At 40.0% G+C, this 24,898-nt stretch overlaps 1 protein-coding gene across 2 annotated transcripts in view; it reads left to right on the top strand.

The window, feature by feature from the left end:
• The first annotated feature begins 15,300 nt into the window (after positions 1-15,300).
• LOC125463010 (mitogen-activated protein kinase 13-like) overlaps positions 15,301-24,898 on the top strand; it is a 78,709-nt gene continuing 69,111 nt past the window's right edge. For both annotated transcript variants that reach the window (XM_059653409.1, XM_048553609.2), the window contains exons 1-2: positions 15,301-15,509; positions 15,752-15,881. In XM_059653409.1, coding sequence (XP_059509392.1) covers positions 15,403-15,509; positions 15,752-15,881 — 237 coding nt within the window. In that variant the 5' untranslated portion in view covers positions 15,301-15,402. The remainder of the gene's footprint in view (positions 15,510-15,751; positions 15,882-24,898) is intronic.

Below are 24,898 nucleotides of genomic sequence, written 5' to 3'. Positions count from 1 at the left end.
AGCATCGTGGGCCGAAGGGCCTGTACTGTGTTGTGCTGTACTGTTCTATGTTCAAGTTAAAGCAAGCACGACACTTTGTTCTTTTTCTTTTGTAATAGTCAATTCCAATGTTCACCAGGTTATAGAACTCCCATCAGAGCTGCTTGTCGATTAAATAGCCAATGACTGATGACAATGGGCACTCCCCATATCTCAAACATCCCCACTGCTGTGGAGATAGTGAACGATGCAACTGAAGTCTCTAGTTGCTAAATTTTGCGTGGAGACCAAGTGGTTGCAGACACTTTAGTTGGAGGTCTGCTTTTCATTATGATCATTTTTGATCTGCTTGTGGTCTCAACTCCACTTTTCAAACTGCCCCTTAACTAACTTCACATTTGAATAAATTGCAAACCCAGCTTCCAGTGCTTCTGCAATAACAGAATTCCATAGTCTAATGACTTGATTGGTGGGATAGGGTCAAGCTGCTGGTTCTCCTCAAAAGTGAGACCTATTGTATTTAAACTCCCATTCCTGTCTCTTAAATTCCCCATAAAGAGGAAATGTCTTCCCTGAACAATTCAATCAAGTTCCATTGGATCATGTATGTTCCATAAGCATTATTCTTATTCTGCTAAATTAATTAGGTACAGATCACACCAGTTCAACCTTTTGTTCTTCAGCCATTCATCCCTATGATGGGTCAAGTGAACATGCTCTGAACTGCTAATACAATCTCTTGTAGCTTGTATTGGGACTGTGCATAAAACTGAAGGTGGTAATGATGAGAGATGGAATTTTGGAGTGCTGATCAGAGGCTCAACTTGGTCACACGTTCGTAGTAAACTATCATCTGGTATGAAGCTTGTGGCTACAGTGGAGACTACCCTGTGGGTGCTGTGATCCATCCACTGGATTACAATAAGTACCCTTAAATTGACTCTCATTCAGTGAGTCGTTGGAACATTTGACGACTGTCATAGTGTATCTTTTGGGAAGCTGTTAGGGAAGGGCATCTGGAATTGAAGGATGTAAGAACGTATTCAGAGCTGTTTCAGTAGGAAATGTCATCTATGATAATATGATCATTCTGTAGATGGCAGAAAATAACATGCCAAGTACAACTTGGCAGATAAAACTGACCATTTTTTTTTCCTTTGGGGAGATGAGACTGATATTGTACCTAGGATATTAAGAAGAAAAAAAATTCTTAAGTGTTTCTGTATGGACAATTTCATCAATCTCATTTCTTCTATGATTCAAATAAACACTGGGAGAAAGGAATAGATTTTTCAACTGAAATGGAGAGACATTATTCAAGGGAAATGTGGGAGTTACCAATAGATGGGACTGGAATTCCATCACGACGGTGCGAAGAAAACCCAAAAGAGAATAGCAACAAACTAATGAAATTCTTTAGGTTAGAGCAGTGTACAAAGCAACTTTAGCTTCAATGAAACGAGTGAAAAGGAAGATTTTGAGATGATGGTAAGTTTACCAGTCAGAACTTTGGTCAAGGACATGTGCAATAGCTGTGTAAAAAACCAGTAAAGAGTTTGAATGTAATCACACTGAGAGAAAGTTGTGTAGAAAGATTATGCATCCTCAGTATAAAGAAAATGTAGATATTAAGGATCTAAAATAGTTGAAGTGCCAGATCAGTAGGGAGATTTCTTATACAGGTGGATATGGACTGAGCAAAGGGTCAAAAAGTTCTTGTGGTAAAAGGAAGCTTTTAGTTCTGGGCCAGTTCAAAAGTAAGAACAAACTTGCACCAAAACTGCTCAGTACCATAAGACAACTGGAGACACATTGCTGAGAGTCTGGAGTCACATGTAGTGCAGACCAGGTAAAGATAGCCGTTTCTTGCCCGAAAGGACATTCGTGAACCAGGTGGGCCTAGACGCTTCCGAAGAATGTGTATGTTTCTGAAGAAGGGTCTAGGCCCAAAATGTCAGCCTTCCTGCTCCTCTGCTGCTTGGCCTGCTGTGTTCATCCAGCTCTACACCTTGTTATCTCAGATTCTGCAGTTCCCACTGTCTCTGCTCAGTATCATGTCAAGTTAAGAACTATTTTGACGAAGACCATAGGCAAATGAAGCCAAAGGATCTGAGGACAGGCATGTCAGGGCAGGTTTGAGGAAATGATGAAAACCCTACATATGGGATGAAGTTAACAGAAACAGTTTAAAGAAAATGAAAAGGATGGGTGCTGATATTGATGTGAAGAGGCCATTTGGCCCCTCAAGCCTGTTGTGTCATTCAGCTAGTTCATGGCTGACTAAACTCAAAGCCATTTTCCCTCACCATCCCCATATCCTTTTGACATCTTCAATTTCTAGAAATCTATTGATCTCTATCTTGAATGTACTTGATATCTGATTCTCCAAAGATCCCTGGGGTTTTTAAAAAAGAAATTCTGAAGACTTACCATCCTCCAAATTAAAAAATATTCTCTCATCTCTGCGCTAATAGTGGTTTACTTAATCTGAGACTCTACCCTGGCTCTAGCACCTCACCATGACCACAGACTAATAAGGGAAAATTAGATGAACTTTCATTCTCGTAAACTCTAGCAAATAGTCTTTTCAGTTTCTCTTCACAGGGCGTTTGCACTATCCAAGTGATCACTGATGAAGCTTCAATGCATTTCCTCTATGGCAAATATATTCTTTCTTGGGTTAGGAAACCAAAACCCTGTGCAATACTTTGGGTGTGGTCTCAGCAAGGCTGAATGCAATTATGACCAGACATGTTGTCTTTCTTACTTTCCTAATAGCTTGCTTCGCCTGTATATTAACTTTGTGACTTATGAACCAGTATGAACAACTCCCCAATCTCTCAGCATTTAAGATCTCCATTTTCTGCTTCATTTGCATTTCTGCACATTTTCCTTCCCAAAGTGGGTAACTTCATATGATCCGTATTCTATTATGTTCACCATGTTCTTGCCTATGAACTTAGCCTGTTTCAAAGGGATTTAGACAATGCCCAAAAGTTGTCTTGAGTTCATGATTCTTTAAAGGAAAGAGATTATTTTTATAGGGTGAAGCATTAGACAGGTTGAGGATAATACAAACATAAGAACTGGGAGCAGGAGTAGATCATCTGGCCCTTTGATACCACTCCACCGTTCAATAAGATCAAGGCTGATCTTTTCATGACCTCAGTTCCACTTATCCACACGCTCGCCCTTAACTTTTTGAATAGTAAAGGAATAATCTATCTGAGCTTTGAATGTTTTTGATGAAGAAGCCTCAACTACTTCACTGGACAGGAAATTCCACAGATTCACAATCCTTTGGGTGAGAAAGTTCCTCCTCAATTCAGTCCTAAATCTTGTCCCCCTAATTTTGAAGCCATGGTCTCTTGTTATGGTTTCACCTGACAGTGGAAACAACCTCCCTGTTTCTCTCTTATCTATTTGCTTCATAATTTTATATGTTTCTATAAGATTTCCCCCTTGTTCTTCAAATTTCAATGAATATAATCCCAGTTTATTCAGCCACTCCTCAAGCCAACCCTCAACTCAAGAATCTCCTCTGCACCCCCTCCACTACCGGTATGTCCTTTTTCAAGTAAGGAGACTAAAAGTGCACACAGTACTCCTGTTGCCTCACCAGCACCCTATACAGATGCAACATAATGTCCCTGCTTTTAAACTCCATCCCTCTAGCAATGAAGAACAAAATTCCATTTGCCTTAATTGCCTGCTGTACGTGCAAATCAACTTTCTGTGATGAATGCACAAAGACTGTCAGGTCCCTCTGCACTGCAGAATGCTACAATGTTTTACTGCTCAAGTAATAGTCCCTTTTACTGTTATTCCTACCAAAATAGATGACTTTACATTTATCGACATTTAATTTCAACTGCCAGACCTTCGCCCACTCACTTAAACTAACTATATCGCTGTCACAGAAGGCTGGGGGGGGCCAGGTCATTGAGTACGTTTAGGACTGAGATAGATAGGTTCTTGATTATCAAGGGTTACGGGGAGAAAGCATGTGATTGAATGGCAGAGCAGACTCAATGGGCCGAATGGCCTAATTTCTGCTCCTATGTTTTATGGCCTTGTATTCCTCTGCAAGCTTTCAGCGTCCTCTATACACTTTGTTCTACCACTCATCTTAGTGTCATCCACAAATTTTGACACAATATAATATAGAACTATGAACCAGAAATCCCCTAATACAGATTTAACCAGCCCTGAATATGAACTTACCAATAACTTGCTCACTAATGCTTGGATTTGGTTAAAATTACTCAGTAGAACTTGCAGTGCTTTGATTAAGATGAGAACTCGAGAGAAATACCAGAGGAGGATGGAGTATAGTTACCTTCAATGTAAAAGCAACTGGCAACAGGATATGTCACCAAAGAGTCTTAGCAAACTGGGGATAAAGGGCATAAATCTCCAGTGACTGGAAATTGTGCGTAACATAACCGAAGAGGCTGTGTTGTTTGATACTGATCATTGGGGCTTTGCTCTTAAGTTGTATAAATGTATTATTTTCAGAAAATTTACAAAATTTAGAATTTAATACCGTGATAGTAATAATCAAAACAGTGACTTGGAGAGTGATTCACTGGGTAGGTACTATTTTCAGGAAGAATAATCACTTTATTTTTGCAGCAGAAATAATGTTGAGACTCGGTCAGATTCTGTAGAAACTCAGTCTATTGACATGATTCATGCATGTGTGAGAATCATTTTGCATTTGTCTTCAAAAACAAGTTCTGTTGGAGAATTTTGGGCTTTGCCCTCTCTGTATTTCATATTTGTAATGTGAAAATCTGTCAAAAAAAACTATTTAAATTGTTCCAGAGGTAGTAGGAACTGCAGATGCTGGGGAATCTGAGATAACAAGGTGTAGAGCTGGATGAACATAGCAGGCCAAGCAGAAAAATCACTCTTCTGAAGAAGGGTCTAGTCCCAAAATGTGAGCCTTCCTGCTCATCTGGTGTTTGACTTGCTGTGTTCATCCAGCTCTACACCTTGTTACCTCACAATTTAAATTGTAATATTTTGGTTTTAAGTTAGCTAGAGAACGTATGTCTCAGGAAAGTACATCTGGATGTTCAAGAAAGAATAACTGATCTGTTTTGTAAACCTGTACTTTTGTTGCAAACTTCTGCATTTTCCTCTTTTGCTTAATATCAGTTTGCTGTGTTTTGAATTATCCCCTTGCTTTATAAAAATTTATGGTGTGTTTGAGGAACACAATTCATAAAATAAAGCAAATACTTATAATTTATCTAGGCTCAGTTCAATGGTATTTATTTGTCTATAAATTTCTTCATGTGAATTTATCTTGTGTACGCCATGGCATGATTTTTGTACATCTTTCACCAAATAAAAAGTTAGAAAAATGTAACATTAAAGAGACTCTGTAGCAATTTCACAAACTGTCCAGCAGATCTAAAAGAGACTTGAACTTTGTAAACCACGTTTGATTTTTAAATTGATGAACTGTAGTTGCGCAATATCTGGTGGGAAGACTACGTGTTGTGAAATGGTTTCCGAGAATACAGCTTGTGCTATTTGACTTATTTATGCATCTGTGGGGGTTTGCCCTTGCGTCAGCTAAAAAGAAATGATGTAAGTTGAATGGAAGAGTAGAAAATGCTGAGTGTAAAGCAAATCCATCTGCAACTAACAGATTGTTACAATCAAACTAACAATCAAATATGCTAATTTATCATTTTTCATTTCAGGTTATAAAGACATTCAGCATGGAAATTGAATGCGTCACCTTCAGTCCAAGCAGTCCATGCCAACCGTAATCCCAAACTAAACTAGTCCCACCTGCCTATAGCTAACAAGGTGTTGAGCTGGATAAGCAGCATTAGAGGAGCAGGAAAGCTGATGTTTTGTGTTGAGACCCTTCTTCAGAGACGGGGGAGGGTAAGGGGATTCTGAAATAAATTTATACATGGTGTGTTAGCTTTCTCTAATAGAGGAATAAAGTTCAAGAGCTGTGAAATTATGCTCCTGTGATACAAAAGCCTGGTTCGGCCACATCTGGAGTATTGTGTCCAGTTCTGGTCATCTCATTACAGGAAAGATGTGGTGGCGTTGGAAAAGGTGCAGAGGAGATTTACCAGGATGTTGCCTGGAATGGAGGGAAGGCCTTACAAGGAAAGGTTGAGAGACCTACGGCTTTTTCCTTTACAATGACGAAGGATGACAGGTGACTTGATTGAGGTGAAAAAATGATCAGATGTACAGATAGAGTAGACAGCCAGAGATGTTTTCCTAGGGTGGAGGTAGCTATTACAAGGGGGCACAGTTTAAAAGTGAGTGGAGGTAGATATAGGGGAGATGTCAGAGGAAGGTCCTTTACTCAGTTTGTTGGGGCATGGAATGGATTGCTGGAGAGGGTAGTGGAGTTGGCCTCATTAGGAGCATTTAAGCGGCTATTAGATAGGCATATAGATAATAGTATAAGGTAGGGTTGGAGGTTAGATAGACCTTAGGATTAGGGTAAAAGTTCGGCTCAACATCATGGGCCAAAGGGCCTGTACTGTTCTGTGTTCTAGAAGAGGCCTCACAAATATCCTGTACAATCTCAACATAACATCCCAATTCCTAAAGTCAAAGGTCTGAGTAATCTAACCAAGCTTGCTAAATGCTGGCTTAATGGGGAGGCAATGGCCTAGTGGTATTATCACTGGACTGTTAATCTAGAGACCCAGATAATGTTCTCGGGACCCAGGTTTGAATCCTGCCACAGCAGATGATCAAGTTTGAATTCAATAAAAATATCAGGAATTAAGAATTTAATGATGACCATGAATCCATTGTCGATTGTCAGAGAATCCTGGGCAATTAGGGATGGACAATAAATGCTGCCTAGCCAACGTCATCCTCATGCTGTTAATCATAGAATCCCTACAGTGTGGAAACGGGCCCTTCAGCCCAACAAGTCCACACCGACCCTTGGAGCATCCCACCCAGACCCATTCCCTCTATAACCCACACACCCCTGAACACTACAGGCAACTTAACATGGCCGATTCACCTAGCCTGCACATCTCTGGACTGTGGGCGGAAACTGAAGCACCTGGAGGAAACCCATGCAGACACGGAGAATGTACAAACTCCGCACAGACAGTCGTCCGAGGCTGGAATCGAACCTGGGTCCCTGACATTGTTAGGTTACAGTGCTAACCACTGAGCCACCGTGAAAAAAGATACCCTTTCTATATGTGACGCAAGCTTCAAAGAATAAAAGTACCTGAACCCGTTGGTCATTCTGTCCTCCTAAACTACCCAAGACCCTACTTTTAATTGTATAAGTCTTGCCCTTGTGGTGTTGCATTTTGGTAAAACAACATTAATCCAAATTTAAAATCCACCACTCTTCAGCCAATTGACCCAATTAATCAAGATCTCTTTGTAATCTTAGATAACCCTCCTCACTGTCCACTAGACCACCAACTTTGGTGTCATCCACAAACTTCTTAACCATGCTTTCTATGTTCTTATTTAAATTGTTTATATAAATGACAAACAAAAAGGATCCCAACACCTATCCTTGTGGTATTTTAGCGTCTGTTGTGTTTTTCTTATTTTTTTGCTATATCCTATTTTTTCATTATTTGCAGTACTGCCTTTTACTGTCATTTCTTGTAAAGCTTGTATCATGGGATATGCGAATAAAATTAGCAACAAGATACTTCGATTGTCTTGCAAATGTCATGTCTTTAATTTCCCACATGGGTCAGAGATATCCCTTAGTGTGATTCATTTATTCCTTGTGTAGCTTTCTAATCATACTTAATCCATTTTTTTAAAAAAGTGCATTGGGGCAGGAAATTGTCCTTTAACTTAAGTTTGCAAAGGTTGGAAAATGAAATTCCTTGGTGTTCTCTTTTAATAAACCTGACGAAATAAGTGGATTGCCTCCTGAAATAACTTAAACATTGTCTACTAATCTACTCACCATAATTTCAGGGAATAATGTTTTATTCCCAATGGCCTTTTAAATGATTTAATATGTTGATCCAAATCTTGCTGGATTTTCTTTTATTCTTTCAAGGAATATTGGCAATGCTAATCTGAAGTAATTTACCAGTCTATGTAGATTAGAATTCCCCATGATTATTGCTGTACCTTTTTGACAAGCTTCCATCATGAATTCTTTTATGCTCAATTCTATGTTGTGGTTACTGTTGGCTTTTTTTAAACACAATTCCCACAAGTAACTTTCCTTTATTATTTCTAACCCCTATCCAAATTGCTTCAACACCCTGGTTTCCTGAACTTGGGTCATCCCTCACAATTATGGTGGTACCATCCTCATTAATTAACTGAGGCACCTCCTAACTTTTCTGAGTCTCCTGCCCTTCCTAAACGTCATTTCAGCTTGTTTCAATGAAATAGCATAGCTAGCAAAGTAGAGAGGGTTTGAAGCTAAATAGCAGCAGTAAGAGAGCAAAATGTCATGTAACTTTCAGTATTCAGATCCCTACCATCCTGTAGATATTTCTCTACGGCTATCAAATTATGTTCTGTAAATTTCTAATTGCTCATTTAGTTCTTCTGTCTTGCTTCAAACACCAAGTGATTTTAGATGCAGAGCCTTTGTTTTGCTCATTTTGTAACCTTGGAGCAGATCTGTTGATTTACTCTTAGATTTGATCTCTCTTTCCCTTCCTGTCATAGTCTGTTTCTCACTAGCCATTTTAACACATTACTGTCTTGCCTTGCACATACTTTTTCATTTACACATCTTTCCAAGTTTGCTGTCTTGCTGCTGCTATTTAGCTTCAAACCCTCTCTACTTTGCTAGCTCTGCTATTTCATTGAAACAAGCTGAAAGATCTTCTATACTGACTGGACATTGCGAAGTATGAGGTTCCTGCACACTTGCCATCTGAGTCGCCTTAACTGCGTCAGCTGTAGCTCCACTTCCTTGTCCCCAACTAATAATAAAACCCGAAGACCCTGTCCTAGGGGATTTAACTGCCCTCTGCTATCAAATACCTGGCTAACTTCCTTGTCCTTCATATATCTGTATCTGCAGCTTTCAGCTCAATTACACTGGTTAGAAGAGCTTTAACAGTATCAATGTATTTACCCAGGATCATCCAAGCATCCTTGCACAGCTCCCATATGCTGCAGCCAAAACACAACCTGTTCTACCATCTCATATATTTTAAATAATACTTAACAAATTTTTAAATTATTTATTTTCCATTTTTAATATTTAAATTTAACACCAGTACCTGTATTATTTTAAACCTTAGAAATAGAATTGATTTTAACTACTTCCTCGATAATCCCCAAACAGTTAGGGTTGAAAAATCAGTGAAAGCAAACATGCACTACCTCCTCTCTTGCCTAATTTCCTTAGTGTACTAATCTTGCAGAACTCTGCTCAAAGTAATATTCTGTAAAGTTGCACCATGATGTCTGTATTTATCTGCTCTCACTCATTCAGCCACGGAACAAAAGTGAGTTTAAGCTGGTTCCCTAAGTAAGCTAACCTTGGTTTCTGTCAAGCAGATCTTGTAAACCCCTATATGAGCCTACATGGAATTAGGTATTTAAACAGTAAATTAAGAAATTTGGATTTTTAGAATTTTTCTCAAAGTTACGCTGTGCCTGGTATCGCTTTGTTGTAAGGGAAGTTGAAAATGATATTAAACACTATTTAATCATCAGTGAAAATCCCTACTTCAAACTTTGTTGGAGGAAATGATGTTAAGGAAGTAGCTGAATATATTTATTTATATTGAAGCAGGATTAGGCCATTGAGCCCTATTGCTTCAAAGCGACTTTTCATACTTTCCATATTTCTTAATGCTATTAGTCTGCACAAAACTAGCGATTTCTGTCTTGATCCTAAACTTGCACATCCCTCTGAAGAAGGGACTTCCAATGATTCACCATCCTTTGAGTGAAAACATCCCTCCTCATTCGAGGGTGGGACTCTATAACATTTTTCCTATTACAGATAGCAAAGTGTCATATATGATCCAACATCATCACTGTGCAGCATTAAATTCAGAGAGATTACCCCCTCCAATTCAACCAGTTCTTTGCTGTGAACTGTGAAGTCCTCTTATGTGAATACTCTTAACTGAAAGCTGAAACTTTTTCAGTCTTTTAACGATCTGCTGAAATGTACAAAACTCTCCTGACTTGAAAGTCATTCAAATTAATTTTCTACTAGGGTAAATTAGTCCATGACCATTTCTACACTTATTTCTGGAAGAAAAAACCTATTGTCATTCTGACCTTAGCCCAGTCTCCTCTGGAATGCTAGAAAAAAATTGAATTGCTGTGCTTTCAAAGCCAAATCAAGCCTTGATGAGACCCATAAGATAAAAGTGAGCTAATTGTCCTCAATGTTCATATCCCTGGTTATAAACTGAGTGCAATATAAACCATTTTTCATTCATGTTCCAGGAGTTCTCTGCTTTCTGATCATGGATTAGGTCATGATTTCAGAAACACCAACTGACCTTGTTATTTTTAAAAGCCTTGACTAAAGTGACCAACACCCATATGCCAATAATTTGAATTTCATTTCCCACCAAAAAAATGTTAGCACTACCTATACACCAACAGCAATGAGTTTCCTGGTAACCATTTTTACATAAGTCTATTAGGATCACAGCATTTGGCTTCATTCAAATGTACTCTTAATTGATATACTTTTTAAAAAAACGTTTGGCTAGAAGATTAAACTCCACCAAAATGACCTTAAGTCTTATAACAAAATTTCTTCAAAAAAATGCAAACAATTGTGCTGCACATCAATTTATTTTTGTGCACTGTTTGTTGATGATGTAAATTTCAAACCAATATAGAGCCAATACATGACACACTGTCTCCTTTCATCACCACTGAATATTTCTAATAATACACAATCAGGTTCTTGGAAAAATAACTGACAGGCTAGTTAATCATCATGTTGTCTTGTAGTAAAATTGCACCCACAACGATTAGAGTGAAGTTAAAGTAAATTCTGATATTCAATGGTGTAAATGGTTACGGGGATATCTAAGGTTTTGGAGTAGGTCTGTAGCCTGGGGTGTGGGTGTTGAGGCTGGTTGGCTCGCCAAGCTGGTTTGTTGTTCTGCAGATGTTTTGTTACTGTGCTTGGTAACATCTTCAGTGTAGCCTCTGATGAAGGGTCGGTGTGTTTTCCCGCCTGGTCCATCGCAACAGACCTCAGAGTTTAAAAACGGGGTGGGAAAACACACTGAAACTTCATCAGAGGCTGCACCGAGGATGTTACCAAGCACGGTAACAAAACGTCTGTGGAACAACAAACCAGCTCAGCGAGGTTATGGGGATAATGTGGAAAAGGCATGGAAGTAGTTGATCAGTTGTGATTGTATTAAATGGGTGGAGCAGTCTTGATGGGCCAAATGGCCTACTTTTATTCCTATGTTCCAATGTTGTTGGCATCAATATTCACTTTTAATGGCTTCTCATAATTCTGTGCTGCCACAACCAGTGTGGTTGTCACCACAGATTTCAAGTAGTCAAAGGCACTCTGACCTTCTTGGGTGCATTCAAATGTTCTGCTTTTCCCAGAACAGAGTTTTCAAAACAGTCACTACAGTGATAAAGTTCAGAAAAACCTCCAATAAAATCCAGTTACCCCAACACATCACAAAACATTGTGGGTAGTCCTAGGTGTGGGAAAATCCAAAACAGCCCTTAGTTTCATTTTTCCAGAGGTACTTGGCCTTGTTCACAAGTATCGCCCCAAAAAAGTCACTTTTAGCCAAATTGGCTTTTTGTAGCTAATCAAACTGCTCAGCCATTTGAGGTAAATGTTGTTTCCTGGTTTGTTAAATATAACCAAGTTGTTAATGGACACCATGTAGTTACATTGTCCCTCAATGATTTTATTGCTTCATCATCTCTATGTTGCTGGTTTACTTTTCACTCCAAATGGCATGACTTTGTATGGATAACATCCATTTGGTGGTACAAAGCTTATTTTTCTGGCTGTATCAGCTAATTTTTCCATATTGTGCGTATGTGTAAGGACATTGTTTCATAGATAATCACCCCTTACGTTAACATCATAAATAGCCAAACACATTTTTCCTGGTCTAATCACAGAAATTGATTTATGAGTCATTCATAATTTTTGTAAGTTACTTTGATCATTTTTTTGGGAAAATAAAATTTTATGCTATTTGACCTTTTAAGCACTTCTGTATTATCCAATCTGATTGCTGGAGAGTCAACCTGTGAATTTTAAATTTCTGGTTACTTTTATTATTTCAAAATTTCTTCGAATATTTGTGACATACAATGAGATCAAGTGTCTTTTTTAAAGTGTCTGTTTAAAAAAACTTCTCTGCTATCATTTTTCCGGTAAGTTTTCTTAAAAGCACTGTTTCAGAAAGCCTTGTTGACAGATCCATAATTGTTAAAAGATACAGATTCCCATTCTTGGTTTTAGCCATGGATCCTGCACAAATCTGTTAAGACCCTGCTAAATGGTTCTTTTGAAAGATGGTATCAGAATTAAAGTTGTACATTTAATTATTTGGGGTCTTCCCACTCCCTGACATGAATAACAATTCTTGTAAAATTTAACCACATTTTTATGTAATCCTGGCCAATAAAAATATCTTAATGTTTTAACTTTTGTTTTCCAAATTGTAAAGTGACCTGCCATTGGAATTTCATGAGCCACTTGTAAAATTTCATTATGACACTCAGATTGGACCACCATCTGTCATTAAGGGTGTTCTCAATTTCCTTATTATTACTTTACTTTTCAAGTAATAACAATCAAGGATTGGTTCTGATTAAATTTATGGCATATCTGCCAAAGTTTAGATCTGTTTGTTATATTTCAATAAAGAAGATAGGCTGAATGTGTCAGCCTCATTAAGTTTACTTTCATCCTTTTGATTTAAAATTCCAAAGATTGTCTGATTACTGAGTTTCCAAGTCATTTCCCTTTTTCCCAGGTTCTTTGCTGTCCAATTTTATGAGCCTGAGATCTAGTTACAACACAATAAGGAAACAATCTAGGATGTTCTCTCATACCACCTCAATTTCTTTTATACCCATGAGCCACTAGTTTGAAATCTAAAAAATTATATAAATAAATGTAAATCACACCCCATTCATCATAACAACATGTCAGTGTTGTTTTATGTCACAGTCAACAACCACTTCCATCATTTTGCTTATGATCTGAGTTGACTGGGATGGCAATTATCTTGCTTTTCGTGGACAGCGATTAGTTTTGCACATTTATTGTTCATTCAACTCGCTGCAGAAAATTAGGGCTCAAATTACAACGTAACCAGTTGATTAACAGTGAGAAATACAATGCAAGACCTTGTGGAGTTCTTGATAAGTTTAGTTGGAGGTAATGAGCTGCAGATCTCCATAACATTGTTGATTAGATCTATGTTGGTGAACACTGCAGATTCTACATTCAAATGGAACAATCTTACATTTGCAAACAAACTTAGCAGAAATACCATCTTTAACTTTCCTTGGGGCAATGAAGAATGAGCAATTGATGTTGGTTTAGCCAGATGCCAATTCTCTATGAATTAAAGAAGAGGAAGTGAAACAGACACACAATATTGGAGAAATTCAGCAGGTCTAGCAGCATCTGTGGAGAGAGTAAGTGTTAACATTTTGTCTCTGATATGGTTTCTTCAGAACTGGAAAAAGAAAGTGAGATGGAAAGATGGAGGGAATTGTGGCATTTAGGGATCTAAGTGATTGAAAGCAGAGCCACCAAAGATGGACCTATTAAAATGGAAGGTGTATTTGGAAGAGGATGATTTTAAGAATTATTTTTAGAGCAGAGACAGATGTGGCAAAGCAAAGACGACTATGTAACAAGTTCCAGAGTCAGGAGTGATGAACATGCAGCCACATGGCAAGTGGCAGGGGAGCAAGTGGATAATGGAGCTAAGGATCTTTGCAAAAGAGATCTGGAGACAATGAGAAGAACTCTGGTGATCACTACAGTGGGCAGGAGGGAATTGGTAAAATTCACCAAGGGAAAATAGGCTGGAAAGGCTGGGACTTCTTTCCCTGAAGCATAGGAGGTTGAAGGGTGGCCCTATAGAGGTTTATAAAACCATGATGAGCAGGTGAATAGCACTGGAAGGGGAGTTCAAAACTGGAGAGCATATTTTTAAGGTGAGAAAGTTTTAAAAGGGACATGAGGGGTAACTTTTTCACACAAAGGGTAGTTCATATGTGGAATGAAGAGCCAGAGGACACACAAACCGAAAGAACTGTGGGGTGCTGTAAATCAGGAACAAAAACAAAAGTTGCTGGAAAAGCTCAGCAGGTCTGGCAACATCCGTGACGAAAAAAGTCAGCGTTAACAAAATCATCACTGGACCTGAAACATTAACTCTGATTTTTTTTCTTCACAGATGCTGCCAGACCTGCTGAGCTTTTCCAGCAATTTCTGTTTTTGAGCCAGAGGACATGGTGGACGTGGGTACCCTTGCAACATTTAAAAGACATTTTGATAAGTACGTGAATAGAAAAGGTTTGGTGGGATATGGGCCAAATGCAGGCAGGTACGACTAGTTTAGTTTGGGAGTATGGTTGGTGTGGACCACTTGAACAGAAGGGTCAGTTTCCATGCTGTCTGACTCTATGACAAGGATTACTGTTAAGTATTTACTATGACTGAGGATATGTGTTTTTGGCGAATGGTAACTGGTTAGCTTGAATAACGTCCAAACATTCAAAATTCAAAACTTGAAGCTTGATACAGAGGTTCAGTGACAGAAGGAAAGAAATAGAGACAAGCATTGCAGAGAAAAAGGAAGGTAATTTTGTTAATAGAGCAGAAGGGGGAAGTGGGGCATTGTGGAGAAACTGCTTGGATGACCAAGAAATATTTTTAAACATGTGCTTTGCATTATCTGGTCTGAGAGAAGCCAAAGCAGAAATTGAGAGTTCGTGTGGCCTGCTATATAGTAAGAGTGGAGGACAGCTAAATTTAAAAGCAAAGTGAAAGTGTAATGTTTTGATTGACGGCATTCATACTACAAAACCTATTTAATTCAACAGAGCAATTTACAGTTGTACTAAGCTGTTGTCTGCTAAGTAATTGCACTGAAATTTAAAACGCCGTCTATCAATCGACATCTTCATTGGACTGTTTCATTATTTATCTTTCTAAATATTGATTTCTTAAATGTGTTAACTTGATCAGTCATACCAATTGTTTTCTTCTGTAAAGTTGGTGTGGACTGCTGTTTTTGAATTGTTTATAGAACTCTCGACCTGAGTACACACCCTACACCTGGGAGACAGGAAGTGATAACCTAATTGCTTCGGCGTTGCGAAACTTTCCTTACAGCCATTATTTGGGGGAGTTCTGGTATTTGCATTCTGACGTTTGCACGCTTGCAGGTTTTAATCACAGCCCCCAATCAATCGAACAAAATGAATGCAACATCTTCCCGCCACAACATCGAGAATACCGTGTGGGAAGTGCGGGAGCGATATGTGAACCTTTCCCTCATTGGATCCGGTGCTTATGGCACGGTTTGGTAAGTTTAGCGAAAAGTGGAGCTGTCCGCCTAGTTTAGTGATTGGAGAAGTATGGGTTCGAGGCAGATGTGTGCGATTACTTGTTTTGCTTGGACGCAGTAAGATACGTTTAAAAGAAAACCTATGCTCTCAGCGCCCTAAATAATATTCTGTGATAGTGAAATGCTGACATAAGGAGGGGGGGGGGGGGGGGGTGTCAACATAAATATACTCTGTTTTATTTACATTCTGATGTGAACAGCTCCGCAACCGACAGACGAACGGGGAACAAGGTCGCAATTAAGAAGTTGTACCGCCCATTTCAGTCTGAAATTTATGCCAAAAGAGCTTACAGAGAGCTGAAACTGTTGAAACACATGCAGCACGAAAATGTAAGTTTTCACAGAGATCAATGTGAACAACAGCCCCTCGCATTTGATTGTGGCGCGGTGTGATGGTTGATTTTTTTTTAAAAGCAACATTGAAGCAGTGAGATATCAAGGTGTGGAGCTGGATGAACACGGCAGGCCAAGCAGCATCAGAGGAGCAGGAAAGCTGACGGTTGAAACGATTGGCCTTTCTCTAATGGGAAAGTATATGACATTGAATGGCTTAACCAAGACAGCGCATCCCATAGCGCTGCTAGTGGGATCAAGAAGTTATGTGGTCTGTCATTTTAAGGCCAGTAACATCCAAAAGACTAAGATTAATTAGAAAACTATTTGTTCTTTTTAAGACAAAAAAACAGAAATCCACTTTACTGTGTGACCAAATACTCCTGAGGCATGTCTCAACAATATCTATGGCTTAGATTTACAGTTCATTGAATCAGGTAAATCTGAATAGTTTGATCACACAAAATCACCGATGCAGCATTATTTATAAACGTTTTCATATCGAGTGAAACAAGACACACAGAAATTCTTGTGGGAGTAATTGGGGGTTAAGGATCTTGATGGATATCTGTAAGATTCCGTGACAACATTTGTGGAAAGGATAGGGGTAGTGTTCGTTAGAAGTGGGGAAACAGTGAGTGGTAACATCATTGCACCATCCAAGTTGCAGGGAGGGCGAAAGCTTAATGTTATCATCGCTGGACTGTTACTACAGATAACGTTCTGGGGATGCAGGTTTGAATCCTTCTGTGGTAGATGGTGGAATTTGCGTTCAATATTTTTAAAAAAGTCTGGAATTAAGAATCTACTTGTGACCATGAAACTGTTGTCAATTATTGGGGGAAAACACATCTGGTTCACTTATGCTGTTTTCAGGAAGGAAATCTGCCCCCCCTCACCTTGTCTGACTGACATTTTGATTCCAGAGGCATGGTGATGTGGTTGACTATCAATTGCTCCCTGAAAAGGCCTAGCAAGCCATTCAGTTGTACCAATTACTACTATATCCGATCTCACTGGCACGATACACCCAGGAGAAGTGGCAGCACTGTGATATATAGTCAGGACAGAGTGGTTCTAGGAATCCTCGACAATGACTCTGGACCTCATGAAATCTGGAGTCTTCAGGTTAAACGTGGGAAAGGAAACATCTTGCTGATTACCACATACTGTCCTCCCTCAGCTAACAAATTGGTACTCCTCCATTTTGAACTCAGAGGAAGCACTGAGAATTTCAGGGGCCCAAAATGTACTGTGGGTGGGGGACTTCAATGTCCACCACCAAAGGTGGTTTGGCAGCAGTATTACTGACCAAACTGGTCAGGACCTAAAGGACATAGCTGCTAGACGGGGTCTCTGGCAGTTGTGAGGAAACCAACAAGATGGAAAAACATACTTGATCTCATCCTTACTAACAGTCAGCTGCAGTTGCATCTGTCCATGACAGTATCAGTAAGAGTGACCATCCCACAGTCCTAATGGAGACAAAATCCCACCTTCACATTGACAATAACCTCCATTGTGTTGTGTGGCTTGCTAAATGGGACAATTCAAGCAGATCTAGCAATTCAAGAATGGGCATCCATAAGGCGCTGTGGGCCATTAACAGCAGCAGAATTGTACTCCAGCACAATCATTCCCGTCAAACTGGGGGATCAACACTGGTTCAATGGAGAGTGAAGGAGCGCATGCCAGGAGCAGCACCAGGTGTACCTGAAGATGAGGTACCAACCTGGTGAAGCTACCAAACAGGACTGTTTGCGCACCAAGCAACAAAAACAGCAAGTGATAGACAGAACTAAGCGCTCCCGCAATCAATGGATCAGCTCTAAGCTCTGCAGTCCTGCCATATCCGATCGTGAATGGTGATGGATAATTAAACAACAGACTGGAGGAGGAGGTTCCACAAACATCTCCACCGTCAATGATGGAAGAGCCCAGCGCATCAGTGCAAAAGATGAGACCAAAGCTTTCACAGCAATCTCAGCCGGAAGTACTGAATGGATGATCCATCTCGGCCTCCTCCAGTGGCCACCAGCATTACAGATACCAGTCTACAGCCAATTCAATTCACTCCATATGATATCAAGAAACAGTTTGAGGCACTGGCTATTGCAAAGGCTATGGGCCCTCACAATATTCGGACAATAGTGCTGAAGACATGTGCTCCAGAACTTGCCTTTTCCCTAGCCAAGCTGTTGCAGTACAGTTACAGCACTGGTATCTACCCAGTCATGTGGAAAATTGCCCAAGTATGTCCTGTACTCAGAAAGCAGGTCAAATCCAACCTGGCCAAATACCACCCCATCAGTCAACTCTCAATCATCAGTAAAGCCATGGAAAGTGTCATCAACACTACAATAAAGCAGCACCTGCTCAGCAATAACCTGCTCAGTGACACCCAGTTTGGGTTCCATCAGGGCCACTCAGCTCCTGGCCTCATTACAGCCTTGGTTCAAACATGGTTCTAGAAATGGGGTGAGAATGACACCCCTTGACATCAAAGCTGCATGCGACCAAGTGTGGTATCACAGATCACAGCAAAACTGCAATCAATGGGTATTGGGGACAAACTCTCAGCTGGTTAGAGTCATACCTGACACTTTGGAAAGTGGTCATGTTTATTAGAGGTCAGTCATTCAGCTCCAGGACATCTCTGCAGGAGTTCTTCAGGGTAGTGCCCTCAGCCCAACCATCTTCAGCTGCTTCATCAATGACCTTCCCTTCATCATAAGGTCAGAATTGGGAATGTTTGTCAATGATTGCGCAATGTTCAGCACCATTCATGACTCCTCAAGCACTGAAGCAGTCCATGTCCAATTGCAAAAAGAGCTGGACAATATCCAATTTAGGCTGATAAGTGGCAAATAACCTGTGTGGCGTGAATGTTATGACCATCACCGATAAGAGACAATCTAACCACAGCGCTTTGACGTTCAATGTTGTTACCATCGCTGAATCTCCCAGTATCAAGATCCTGGAAGTTGTTATTGATTAGAAACTCAACTTGACTCACCACATAAATGCAGTAGCTACAAGGCAGATCAGAGGCTAGGAATACTGCGGAGAGTGATTCACCTCATGACTCCCCAAAGCCTGTCTACTGTCTACAACGCACAAGTCAGGAGTGTAATGGAATAGTCCCCACTTGCCTGGATGAATGTGGCCCTAAAAACACTCAAGAAGCTTGACACCATCCAGGACAAAGCAGCCCGCTTCATTGGCACTCTATCCACAAGCGTCCAGTCCCTCTACCACCGGTGCTCAGTAGCAGCAGTGTGTACTATCTACAAGAGGCACTGTAGTCATTCACCAAACATCTTCTGACAGCACCTTCCAAACCCACGACCATTTCCATGTAGAAGGACAAGGGCATTGGACACATGGGAACACCACCAGCTCCAAGTTCCCCTCCAAATCACTCACCATCCTGACTTGGAAATATATTGTTGTTCCTTCATTGTCGCTGGGTCAAATTCCTGGAACTTCTTCCCTAATGATGTGTTGGCCAACCCCAGCAGGTGGACTGCAGTGGTTCAAGAATGCAGCTCACCACCATCTTCTCAAGGGAAATGAAGGATGGGCAATAAATGCTGGCCAGCCAGTCACACCCACCTCCCACAAAATGAATACATTAAAAATAAATACATAAATTTCTGCTTTTGGAGCATTGGTTGGAATCCATCAGGGAAAATGGTGAATTTTTAATTCACTACAAAGCTGGCCTAATTGTTTTAAAAATCTACCTGGTTCACTAATGTTTTTTTTGAGGAAAGAAATCTGCCATCCTTACCTGATCTGGCCTACATGCAGCTCCAGATCTACAGCAGTGTGGTTGACTCTTAACTGTCCTCTGGACAATTAGGGAGGGCAAGAAATGCTTATGTGCCCAACAATCCTATATCCCATTGAAGAATATGTAAAACTTTAACCAATGTTCCTTAATACACATAACCTTTTTCAGAGATGGACTAGGTGACACCTGAACTTGGGCCTCCTCATTCAGAGGTAGAGACATTACCACTGTGCCACAAGAGAGCCCCACCTTCCAACCTTCCTTAAAACAAATGATTTAGCATTGCTAATTGTGGAACCTTGTCTGCAAATTGATATGTGTGCATGGATCTAGCAAGCTGCTTACAGGCTGCTCAATGGACATTGTGCAAGAGAATTGTGGGGCTGCTTGGCAGGTCGATTAATTTGTTAAAGTTGACTTTTTATTGGCCAAGCGTGAAATTCCATTGTCAGAATCTAAGAGTAATCCAACAAATTGCCACATCCTTCGAACGTTCGTTTCTATTCGCAGTTGGTTGTAGAAATATACCTTTCTTCTAGATTGAAATACATGTCAAAAGTGAAATTCATTTTTGTAACAGAACTAAATACTGTGGGAGGTGGATGTTAAGGAGATGGATACAAAAGATATAACTGAGTGCCTTGTTAGGTCATTTCAGAGTTAAGAATCAGCGACATTGCTGTGGGTCTGGAGTCACATATTGACCAGAGCAGGTAAGAACAGCTGTTTCTCTTTCAAAAGTGAGCCATTAGTGAATGAGATGGGTTTTTATGACACTCATTACACTTTTAATTCCAGATTTTTGTTGAATTTAAACTTCAGCATTTAGATTTGGTAGATTCAAACTCAGGTTCCCAGAACATCAGCTGGACCTTTTGGAATACTAGTCCATTAACAACACCACCAAGCCATTACCCAGCCCTGATACTCTGGATCTTCTAATCTGTGCCTGTGAAGCAAGGTGGGGAAGGAGAGAGGGGCTAATGATTGAGAAAGTGTTGTGTGATGGGGAGGAGTTTGAGAAAATGGTTTCAGGAGTGAGTAATGGGAGACAGAAGTTGTGAATAGGCACTGTTGAATGAGTAGGGTAAGGAGATTTGAAAGAGGAGCTGCTGAATATTGAGCAAATAAGGCTGGGGATAGCAGAATTGAGAAGAGGGGTCACTGGAGGAGTTTGGGAAAATGGACTGCTGAGAATCGGGGATGAAATGTTTGACAGGAAGGGTGTTAAAGTGATGATTACAGTGTATGGGGCAGTGAGGAGGTTAGTGGAGTGGAGAGGGGCTATGCACAACCTTCCATCCCCAGGGGAATTTGGAAAGTTTGGCTGGAACCACCACTCTATTATAACAAAAATAACACTCTACAAGTCATTTAAAACAAATATTTATGTTTGTGACTTCTATGTGCTAATGTTTAAAATGCAAACTTTATTTTCTGAATGTACTATATTATCTCATTTGCGTTTTGTTTTAGCATTTGGGGTCAAGTTAATTTTCAAAGGAGTTATTTATTTCTTTATTTTTATGTGCAAATATCACTTCCTGATGTGCTGTTCATAATCTTGAGAACGGTTTTCAAATGCAGTGATCAGGACTGTACTGCACATTTGAAAAACAGGCTACTCATAACAGCTCATGGGCTGAGCAGTAAACCCCAATTACAAAAGCAAAGACAGCAAGCAATAACAGGATAAGGTGGAGCTGGCACTGGAGCAGTAGTGAGCATGAGAGAGAAATCTGTGATTAGAGGAGCGATAATTTCCAGTGGGAGAAGAAGAGGAAGGATACCTGGAAGTGAGCAGTGTGTGAGATGATGAGCCAAGTGAGGACTCAGTGCCTAGGAAGAGCATTACCTTTCCATTCTCCCAGGAATCTATCCATGGGCATTTTTAAAATTTCTTACTTTGTGCTATTCCTTGAGAAATCATCTGACGACCTCAGTATCCTCATGTACATTGATGACACTTAAATCTAGCTCACCAGGCTCTCTTTCAATGCTGCCTCTGTGTTATCAGATTGCTGCGGGTAAGCAATCTTCACAAATTAACATTAAAAAGGCCAAAACATTGCCTTCAGGCCCTTCTACAAACTTAGTTTCCTAACTATTCGCTCTAGGCTCCTCCCTGGTTACTGTTAGCAGCTGTACTAGGTTTATTTGGTGTCCTATTTAACAGAGTTGAACTTCCAATCCCACAATCTCTCCTGCACAAAGACCCCATATTATCAGCTCAATTACATCACTAAACTCCACTCCTGGCTAAGCCCATCTGTTGATATCATCAATTCTTTTGATACTGTCAGACTGAGCCAGCCTTTCTTCCTCTTGGGGAAGATGGTGATCTATTGGTTATGTTGTTGGACCAGTAATCTTGAGGCCCAGGGCAATGCTGTAGGAAAACTGATCAGTTCCAGCAATGACAGCTGGTGGAATTTAGATTCAATTAATAAAATGTGGAATATTGAACTTGTTTCATTGATGGCTACCATGACCATTATCGTCAATTGCCATGCACCATCTAGTTCCATAATATCTCTGTAAGAGAGAGAATTCTTCTGTTACCTTGTCAAACATATATGTGATTCCAGATTCTTCGCAGTGTATTTGGATCTTAATAGCTATCTCTAATGGCCCTACAAGCCACTCAGTTCAAAGGCAATTAGGAATGAGCAGGAATTACTGGCCTGGACAATGATGCCCACATCACATGAAAGAAAATAAATTCTGCTGCCTGCATCCCAACCTGGGAATACTGCAGTGAGTAACTGATCTCCTGACTCCTCAAAGCCAGTCCACCATCTACAAGGCACAAGTCAGGAGTGTGATGGAATCCTTTTCACTTGCCTGGATGAGTGCAGTCCCAACCACACTCGAGGAGCTTGACACCATCCAGGACAAAGCAGCCCACATGATTAGCACGACATCTACAAGCATTCATTCCCTCCACAATCCACACTCAGTAGCAGCAGTGTGTACTATCTACAAGATGCACTGCAGGAAGTCACCAACGATCCTCGGACAGCACCTTCTAAACCCACAACCACTTCCACCTAGAAGGACAAGGGCAGCAAACATGTGGGAATGCCACTATCTCCAAGTTCCCCTCCAAGTCATGCACCATCCTGACTTAGAAATACATCATCGTTCCTTCACTGTCACTGCGTCAAAATCCTGGAATTCCCTCCCAAATATCATTGTGGGTCAACCCACAGCAGGAGGACTGCAGGAGTTTAAGAAGATAGCTCACCACCACCTTCTCGAGGGCAACTAGGGATGGGCAGGAAATGCTGGCCAGTCAGCGACACCCACATCCCATAAAAAAATGAATAGGAAAAAATATCCTTTATTCAATTATTGTCTGATCGCTGTCCTGTGAAATATCTTGGAAATCCTCATGATATTAAATGTGCTATTTAAGTGCAGCTTATTGTATCAGTAGTGGCAAAGGTAAACCTGAATCATTTGAAAGTAAACACAGCCGACAAATTGTTATCAGTCGTTTTGCTTTATTTTCTTTTAAGAATCACAGCAATATTAAGCTAAATGCATCCTCTCTGTTATACTTCATTTATTTTCCTTTTTGTGAAGTAAGTCCTGATGTTATTTGGATATAGAGTAGTGAAGAATGCACTGCTGGAGATATTCAGAGGAAAGAGGTGTGCAGAATTGATTCCAGGAAAGAAAAACAAACAGCGACGTTGGGATAACTGTTAAATCCAGAAATGGTCCTTTGATCCACGAAACTGAAATTCTGACCAGAATTGGACAGTTGCTGAAGCTGAAACAACACGAGAAGTAAAGACCAGTCATTAGCTCAGCAGGGAACTGCTGCCGTATGGGAAGGACTGTAAACATTGAAAATACTATCAAATTTGATACAATAAAATGGCAGGTCAGGGATATGGCAAATAATTTTTACAGACTAGTCCAGTATAGATCTGTAGCCTTGATGTCCAGGAATTTTGGAACAGAATTTCAGACATGGGCCAGATTCCCCTTTAAAGCCAGGAAGCTCGAGTTGGGCTGTTTCTGGAAAATACATTTCACGTGTACAAAAATTAATTAAAATTAATTCAGTTAAGTCAGTTGTCTCATGAAGAATATTCTCACATTAATATTTCAAAATAAACAGCCATTCAAAATTATCTTCATGCCATTTAATCCTATTATCTGTTCATGAAACTATCAGTGGAACAAATTAAAACTTTTAAATCAATGTAAAAGTCAGATCACAGTGTCCAGATACCACTATATAATCAGATTTCCATAGTGTTAAATACTTGTGTACTTTATCCACTGCATCCATTTATCTAATGCATGTGAACATTTACACAGTGGTGATCGATTTAATAGTCATTTAACTTCTAAGATCTGTTGGCAAGTGACAAGCATGGGAGTCTTTCTCCTTGTTCTGACCTCCCGATTGGCCATAAGATATATTTTTGAAAAAAAAGTGTTTGATTTAAAACAATGGCTACAATAGTTTTAAAGAACAGATATAAAGTAGGCTTTCTGGCATGCTAAAAAAAGGATAAAAAGTTTGTTTTGTAGTACACCCAGAACATAATATCAACAGAAATGCACCAGTTATCTGCATAGCCACAGAGAAGAAAAGGCGATCACAGAAAAGAGGTAGCATGCACTCATACCTTTAAGTGATTAAACATCATCGTTATTCTGTTTCTTCAAGGTGGTTGTTGGAATTGTTTCAGGGCTGAATATTTTCTTTAGGTATGCTGAAAGGAAAATAATGGTTGGAGGTTTCTGGTGATGAATTAGCAATGGTTTAATTCAAGCCAAAGTAGGTTTATGGCTTTTACCAACTGATTTTACCAACTTGTAAACTGCAGGCAGAAGAGAAACTCCACTTTTCTGACTGAGATGACTTTTCAAGACAGAGCTCATTAACGTTTAGGACGAGATCTCTCCTTTCTGAGTTCCTCGTTCCACATTGCCTTCTCTGGCTGTTCTTGGAATTAATGAGGTATTTCCTATCTCAAGTCAGTCTCTGATACATGAGAACTATAATAATTGCTTGTCATTGCTCACAGTATAGCCTGATTGTGAAGCAATTGGTCACACAGTAAAAGATGCATACTATCCCTTCAACGTTTTTGTCACAAGTAGCCTCTAATCCCTTCCGCGTGGGCTGGCACATCTGATAGCCATTGTTACTTTAAGTCTCTTCAACTGAAGTGAATAGCCACATAATAGTAAC

This window comes from Stegostoma tigrinum, chromosome 21, assembly GCF_030684315.1.
Source record: "Stegostoma tigrinum isolate sSteTig4 chromosome 21, sSteTig4.hap1, whole genome shotgun sequence".
Taxonomy (NCBI): domain Eukaryota; kingdom Metazoa; phylum Chordata; class Chondrichthyes; order Orectolobiformes; family Stegostomatidae; genus Stegostoma; species Stegostoma tigrinum.
This window is presented reverse-complemented; position numbering and strand designations above follow the sequence as displayed.